The 8303-nt window shown below is 42.4% G+C and overlaps 1 protein-coding gene across 1 annotated transcript in view; it reads left to right on the top strand.

Annotated features, from left to right (window-relative positions):
- The window catches only part of DRC3 (dynein regulatory complex subunit 3), a 15161-nt gene that overhangs the window by 3171 nt on the left and 3687 nt on the right, over positions 1-8303 (top strand). The window contains exons 3-8 of the mRNA XM_009635853.2: positions 401-567; positions 1156-1302; positions 2489-2608; positions 3486-3598; positions 4874-5048; positions 7783-7914. Coding sequence (XP_009634148.1) covers positions 401-567; positions 1156-1302; positions 2489-2608; positions 3486-3598; positions 4874-5048; positions 7783-7914 — 854 coding nt within the window. The remainder of the gene's footprint in view (positions 1-400; positions 568-1155; positions 1303-2488; positions 2609-3485; positions 3599-4873; positions 5049-7782; positions 7915-8303) is intronic.

Here is an 8303-nt window from a genome sequence, read left to right as displayed (position 1 = left end):
GTGGGGCAGGCAAGAGTCTGCAAGAAACAAGGCAGGGAGCGTCAAATTCGTCACAGAAATACCCCCCTTTTAGGGCATTTCCCCACCTCTTTTCTTGTATTTTGCGTTTCCCCATAAGGTAGAAATCACTTTCAGGTTGTGTACGTGGACTCTGCGCAGAATACCTTCAACTGTTCCTCTCATTTAAAAGTTGCATGGACAGTTGCAAGGAGGAGATGTGAATGAATGATGATTTAATGCCAAGCCTTTCCTGTGGGACACTGAACACCCCTGAGGAAAATACTGTACATAAACTCCTAAATGAAGAACCAGGCTAAATGCAAGGTCTGAATCAGGGTGTTGTGCTAGAAATAATTTAACTTTTGCTTGTAAAACTTCTGATTTCTAAACTCTTCCCCAGACTTGTCCTTCAACAATATTGAAGAAATTGAGGGCCTGGATACCCTTGTCAAACTGCAGGACCTCAGTCTCTACAATAACAGAATATCTAAAATTGAGCACATGGACACATTGCAAGAGCTGCAGATTTTCTCCATTGGAAAGAATAACCTGATGACTCTGGAAGACGTGAGTGCTCCCTGTCTTTGTAAATGTTCCCTATCAAAGGGTCAAATATTCTAAAACTGACATTTGCCACTGTATCTGAGCCCTTTCTTAGAGGAGCAAATTCTCCTTAGGATTTCACTGCCTCTAGTCTAAGTTACGATTTTGGTAAGCTGTCCCAGTGTTAACTGCTTACCACAGCTATTTCTCTTTTAGATTATTGACTCAAGGGGGCCCGGTTCTGTTCCTGCTATCAGCTATAGCAAAATTCCTATTGGTTCCCATGAGAGCTAGCAAAGGAATAAGTAGTTACATATGAGAAACAGAGGGAGCGGAGGATTTATTCGGGGTTCTTTTGGGGGCAGTTTACCAATCTAAGACCTGTGCTTTGTCCACCCCATCTACCTTCTCTCTACCCCCATCATTTATATATTCACAATGTGAATTTCAGTATTTTGTTTCCTGAAAGCATTAGAAATAAGTTAATGTTGCCTGTGTTTGGCAGCAGAGCAGGATACATATCACAACATCATTGTAATAAGAACAATGAATTTCAAGTCTATGTGTTTCCCCAGCACTAGGAAGTACAGCATCTCTTTCCCCTTGGCACAGGTGATCTATCTCAGGAGGTTTAAAAACTTACGTACACTGAATCTCACAGGGAACCCCCTCTGCGACGATGAGCAGTATATGCTGTTTGTTGTTGCTCATCTTCCAGACCTGGTATACTTGGACTTCAAGCTCGTGAGTGACACCACGGTAAGCATTTCTGCATTCCCTGCTTGTGAAATCAGGCAACAGCCTCTTACAGATCATTTGCTTTGTTGGTATGCCAACAATATTCTAGCATTCAGGGCTGGTTCCCTGCAGAAATCAGGCTTACAGAAACACGCAGTGTTTATTCTGCCTCCACCTAACAGCTGTGAACCTGTAGGCCGAATTCTATCAAATCTGACAGAGAGGTAGAAGTGTCGGAGGCAGGATGTCTTCACAGATTTTGTGAAAATCAGCAGCTGCGTGTGGGAGAGGGGCCTGGTTGATGTTGCCACAGAGAGGCTGCAGGGTGAGTGCGAGCTGCCTTAGAGAGCAGAGAATCTCGGAGGAGATCAGAAAGGAGGCTTGGTGGTCCTGCTGCTCACTGAGCAATTTGTTTCAATGGCAGACCTATGGGCTACCCAGGCCAGCAGGTGCCACTGAACGCACTTCTCACTCTTGGTTTCGGAGAACAGGACAGAGCACCTGCACCAGTAACCCATGGGGCTGCTTTTTGATCCCAAGGCTCAAAGAAACAAAGAAGGGGGGTTTTTTGTTGGTTTTTTTTTTAGTAACCAAAGAACATGATTAGTTGTAAATTTGCTTGGCACAGAGCAAGAGTTGTACTTGGAATATACATTACTCTTACCATAGGACTGTGAGGGATTTCCAGGCCATCGAGTCCAGCCCCTGCCCGTACAGACAGTACGTCATAGAATTGCTTACTTAAATTTGTCAAGCTTCAGTTTCAATCTAATTAGGTTCTTGCCCCTGCTACTACCTTGCCACCCACTCCTCCAAAGAGCCTTCTCCTCCCTAGTAAATGTATTAAACTCGCTAGCTGATTAAATCAGAGCTCAAATTCGACAAGTCAAAATGGGGTCTCCTGCTAAAAAAAAATAAACAACCCTAAAGATGAGGAAATGGGGAGAGAAAAGTTTCCTGGGACTGAATTAGCTCAGATGTATAGCTCAGATGTATTGAATGCAGAGTCAGAGTAATAAGCCAACAAAAAACAGGTTGAGGAACGGATTAGAAACTTCATAAGTAGTTTAATAAAAATCCCACAAAGAAATGGAGATGCAGATGTCACTCGGGTGCGTGTTCTAGAAAGACCAAATGCTTCTGCCCAGATTTGTTGAGCAATGCTGTTTAGTCTAATAGAAATATTTTCTTTGTTTGCATTTCTTAGCGAGAATTTGCACTTTTAACGTATCAAGATCTTACTGAGCTGTTGGAACGTGAGGAGGCTCAGGCCCTGGCTCAGCTGGAGCAAGAACAGGCAAAGCAGAAAGAGCTGGAGTACCACAAGGTATGTTTTCTTTGGCTGGTTGTATATTGTCTCAGGAGAAAGAAGCGCAACACATTGACTTCTCTTTTACCTGCTTGAAGATTTAATGAGAGGTTAACATTGACTGTGCTAAAACTAAGGCTAGGATTAATCTCTGTGATCTCCAAATCTCATCTTTTGAATGAAAACAGGAACTGCTGTGCAATACACATGACGTGGGGGAGCATAATTCTTTTGGCTGAACAATGAAACTACAGATATAGGCCCTGTGAAACTAAATAGTAAATCATACCCGAGGATCTTATCAGCCTGACATGAGATTAAGAAAATTATAGGTCTGAGGGAACTGTTAGCGTTTTCATGGCGCAGTGACTTTTTTTTCTCCTTCACACTAAGTTAATGCTTCTCATTAGTTTTATGGTTAAACTCTTCAGGGCTTTCAGAGATCGCTGTAGTCCTGTGAACAGACTAAAAACAAGACCAGGCAGAATGGTGCTTTCAATTGTGGTCTACCTCTGTGTTCCAACCCTCTAGAAGATCAGACCAGCTGAAGAGCAGGAGGTAGTACCTGCAGCTCTTCCCTCCATCACTCCCCAAACTCCACTGCCTCCTTATCTGAAAGGCTTAATAGCCTTGCAATATCTGGTTGTATATGATAATGCCTTATATAAGATTAAACAGTGTTTTCTACCCTTAGGCTAGTGGTGAGCCAGGACAGTTTTCACTCCGGTTGCAAGGTGCTTTCATGCCCTGGTTAGTGTATCTAGAGTGTCAGTATTGCTGCGTCTGCACCAGTGTTCCTCTGTTGGTAAAGTGCTTATGGGAGAGACGCACCTTGAGGACTGGCAGGAGGTTGGCACTCTTTATTTTGCTTACGTTGCTCTGATTCTCTTCAAAGGCAGCCTTTGTTGAATACCTGAATGGATCATTCCTGTTCGACACTATGTATGCAGAGGATACAGAAGCTGCCAAACTGGCTTACCTCCCTGGAGTGGGTGACCTGCTGCAGGCATATCCTTCCTGGGTTTGGAATACCTAGAGCTAAAATGTAATGCCTTGAGTTAAGAAAGAGGTGCATCCACAGGGACTCTTCATCCGTTGCTTTTGTCCAGGGCTGAAAGCTACATTGATCTAAGATCTGAGAAAGTCTGTGTTCAATTTTGGAACAGTACCAAAAAAACCACTTGCAAGACCATGAGACCACTGACAGCTTGATATCTCGTGAAATATGAGGGCTACAAACAAATGATTTATATTACTGGCAAGCTGGCCAACCCAGCTTGAAACATCCCATTTGTAAAACCATTGGCTTCTATCACCAACAGGTCATGAGATTCCAGCATTTTAAATTCGCACCATTGTAATTACCATATTCCTTTTCCTTCACTTGAATCAAACACAGTTTCGGTAGCCGCCTTTTCTGACCCTTCAAGAATCAAGGCTTTGTACTTTCTTTAAGTCCGGAATCCACTTAAAGTTTAAAATGAGCTATAAGATAAATCTCTGTCAGTTAGATTGTAAGAGCGCAGTTGCTAAAATCATGTTGAAATTGAAGTGGTAGGAGATAGGAACAGACTAATCAGAATGATATGAGCCGCATATCTCACAACCTGCCAGAGCTGGCAACACGAAGTTTTCAGGCCAGCACTTTTTTCTGATCATTGCTCCTACACGGGGGATCAGAAAGCAGACACTTTTTTTTCTTTTTTCTCATTCAGATTAATAGAGCATTGTCAAGGCCAGTAACTTGACCTTCCTTAAAATTGCATTACACTGTTGGGGAAAAATGCATCACGGCTTAACTACAATAGACTCGAGAAACAATTCCATTGCCAAGATAATAGCAGAAGAAAAATTGACGTTATTTTTGTGATGCTACCAAGTCAGTAGTTTATTCTGTGCTCTGGCTGTAGGCTCCGGAGCTGTATTTATTAACTACTCAGGCACTGTATTCACACTTGTGAAGACAGATAGGGTTGTATGCTTCATTCCTCTGCCGTGTCAAAAAAGAGTCAGAGAAGCATATGTATCTCCTTTTTTTGTTCCTCAAGGCCTGTTTCCCCTTGAGTTGCCACAGCTTTCTCCTTATCCTTCAGGGAGCAAAATCCTATGCACAAAATGTGAATTGGGTGACCCAGTCCTGCCACAGAGAGAATACGTGGCAGCAAGAACCACAGAGTTTGCAGCACGGTAGCTTGTAACTCTCGTTGCTCAAAGTTGCAGAGCTAGAAGGAACATAGCGTGTTGCTCTGCTGAACAAGTGAAATACCTTGACTCTGGCGTCACGTACAGGAAGGAGTTTGTCTCAGTTTGTGAGAACCTATTTAACTATGGTCTGAAAGAGTATGAAAAACGAGAAGCTGAAGTCTCTGATTTCTACGAAAGCCTTCATGAAGCGTTAACAGCCAACCAGCAAGAAGGCAGGAAAATAATCCTAGACTTTGAAAATCGGAACAAAACGGTAATGTTGTTATGCTTTTGTTTGTTTGATCCATGATTTCTCTGCATCATATGCCAGCTTTTAATTTCACTGAGAATGAGGGTAACTCCATTAAAATTAGGAGAACTATTCTGGATTTACGGTGCTGTAATAGGAATCGGTACTTGATCCCTACTGGCAGAATCACAGAGTGGCTGAGGTTGGCAGGGACCTCTGGAGGGCACCTAGTCCAACCCCTCTGCTCAAGCAGGGCCCCCTACAGCAGGCTGCCTGGGATCATGGCCAGACGGCCTTTGAAAATCTCCGAGGATGGATCTCCACAGCCTCTCTGGGCAACCCCTTCCAGTGCTAAGTTACTGATCTTTCTTTACAGGTTTCTTACAGTATACATCTATACCAAGAAAAACTGTTGTGTTAGCTAATACAATGTCATTAATGAACATAATCTTAAGAGGGTTTTAGTACTTTATGTAGGAAAAGAATTTGGGGATTGAAGTTTCAACCTTTTGGGCAAACCACAGCCAGCTAATGCTGACAGCCTTTATCTATATTGGAAATTCAGCATTAAACAAATTTAACATGTCATAGTGTTATCTTATTGTCCACAAAGGTAAAGGTCCTTCAAGGCTTTACAGAAAAAAAGTGGCTGAACATGGTGGGGTTTTTTTTACTTATTTCTTGCTATCTAGAAAAGTTACTGGTCTTTACAAAATTGGAAATGCTCAACCTTTCTTTTAGTTTAAATATTTCTCATAAAGTTCATTTAAAAAAAATAGAGATTTATCAGATTTAATGCCACTCCCTTCTCTTGGAGGCCTCCAACAGCTCTTCCTTCATTGAAAAAAGGGGAAGAAAAGGAAGATAGCAGGGTATTCAGCTTGTTTTCAAATCATTTTCTGCTTCAGTTCATTTTGTCAACAACAGCTCAAAGAACTTTAACAAAAAATTAGACAAAGTTATTGTAATGTATTTCTAGTCCTTTTTAAAGCAGGAACTCTCTTTTTTTTCATTCTGCTCAACTACAGCCACCCATTGTGGCTGCTAAGGGCGTAGCTTCTAGCTGGATCCCTTTCTAACCATGTATAATAGGTGGATCATTATTTTGTTTCCATAGAAAAAAATAAAGCAGGGGGGCTAAAGCCTGGCAACACTGTCAGCTGAGCAGAACAAGTCCCTGACAACTGACACCAGGCAGAGTCACGAGCGCTGGGTCCCTCTGAAAACCAGGTCACTTTTTATTTAGGTGCTGGCAGCCTGCTGAGTCACTCTGCACCCCGGTCCTTGAACCTTGCTGACTCACACTGGCAAACTGGCTCTGTCAGCTCTAGTCAGGACATGAGTTTGCAGCCTTACCAGAAGGCAACATCTAAACACTGAGATGCATTTTCAGTTAACTTGCACTTGAATTCCCAATATATCTTCCATTAAAAAAAAACTCAACAAAACCACAAAACCCCACAAAACCAAAAAACCACCCTACTCCCCCCCCCAAATCAAACCCGAAGAAACATGGGTTGAGACCAGATTTTGGCCCTTTGTCATTGTCTGATGACCTGCAGACTCAGCTATGGATTGAACTGCAAGAACAGGACGCTACAGTCAGCATGCCAGTTTTCATGCATCAAAACCAAACACTGTATTTTAACAGCATTTTCCCATTCATTTCAAATTGCTGGAGGGGTTCAAAGGGGGCAGAGGGCCCAGCAGACTGAAATCTGGAAGCTGTTCTTAGGGGCTGTTTGCCTCCCTGTAATCCTTTCATGTAAGCTTGGGTAACCTGTAAAATAACTCTGCTTTCTGAAGTTGGTTAAGGAGCGAAGAAGCATTAAAGGCCCTGAACTTTGAAGTTATTGCTCCCAGAGCTGCAGCTTGAATGGCTGGGGAGCTTTTTGAGCCTCCTAACTTGTTTACACTAGAAAACAAGATACCTTGCTCTCCCCTTCACCCTGTTTAAGACTGCAAAGTTTGGGTAATCTAGTCCATTTTCAGACACAATTCTTGGCAAGGATTTTTGTCAGAATTCTCTATTTTAGCTTGTTCCACTCCCTCTCAAGAAAAGTGGATTAGACATCTTAAAACGTGTGTATTTTTTTCCTCCTATTAATGTTTGATTATTAACTAACTTATTTTGAACTGACTTGAAAATAATACATTGCTCAGCACAAGAAGATTTTTTTTTGATCCAAGAAATCATAAATCTTGCCTGATACAAAACTGACGTCAATATTCAATTCTGAAGGGCAATAAATCCTTGCTGTAAGAGGAAGGCAGGCAATGATAGGTATTCCATATTCAGAATACTAAATCCTGACCCTACGAAAGTCAATCAAGATTCTCCTTGACATGGAGGAGATGAGGATTTAGGCCTGCATTTCTTTCTACGAAGTAATTGTTAATCTCTTCCCCATGGCCAGCAATGTCAAGAATCTAATTTTTTTGTTTGTTTTTTTCCACTTGAAATGCGTCAGAAGGGGAACCAAAGTTGGAAGCATAGAAAGGGGCAAAGTCTTCTGCTGACAGGAGGATGAGGAAGCATTTTCACCGATTTCACTGCATTGCCCCTGGATCGTTAGCGCAGTAGCATACCTCAGCACTGTTGACTACCCAGTATGTAAATGTGGAGACTTCCTGAATCATCACATTTCGTTTCAGCTAATCAGCAGCAGGAACTTTTCTCACATATGTAACAAGTTAATTAAATTGCAATGGAGTGCTGAACACAAACTATAAGTAATTTATGTATCTCTGTGTTTAGAGGCTGGATGAGATTCATAATGCCAGTAGTTATGATATTGCTGAGTCTAGACGAGCCGAGTACAAGGAGGACATACTTCAGCTCTCCGAAGTGCTCATGACCTTGGAAATGCTGATCGCTGACCAGCTGGAGGTAAGGGTCAAGCACATACCTGTGAGACCGCACATCCAGAACACGGTGGGAGTTGTTTTTCTGTTGCTGCACCCCTCTGTTCAGTAGCCCATTACACAAAGAGGGGGGCATAGGTCTTCCAGTCAGGCTAATGTTTTGTCTCCATCTTATTCTTTCTCTGCTCAGAGTTGGTCTGGGTGAGATCAGGCCCTGGACGTTGATCCATTGCAATAGATTTCTGTTTCTCAGAGCCGAGCGCAGTATGTCCTTCACATCTATCCAAGCTGATTTCCTGGGCTTTAGAGAAAGGGACTCGAGGTCATTCAGTCATTTTATAGGTCTGCGTACAGAAGTCACCGCATAGCACGGGGTATGTGTTTGGGATTCTAGAGGTGTAATTCTCTGAAGCT

This window comes from Egretta garzetta, unplaced genomic scaffold (genome assembly GCF_000687185.1).
Source record: "Egretta garzetta isolate BGI_Z169 unplaced genomic scaffold, ASM68718v1 scaffold263, whole genome shotgun sequence".
NCBI lineage: Eukaryota > Metazoa > Chordata > Aves > Pelecaniformes > Ardeidae > Egretta > Egretta garzetta.
This window is presented reverse-complemented; position numbering and strand designations above follow the sequence as displayed.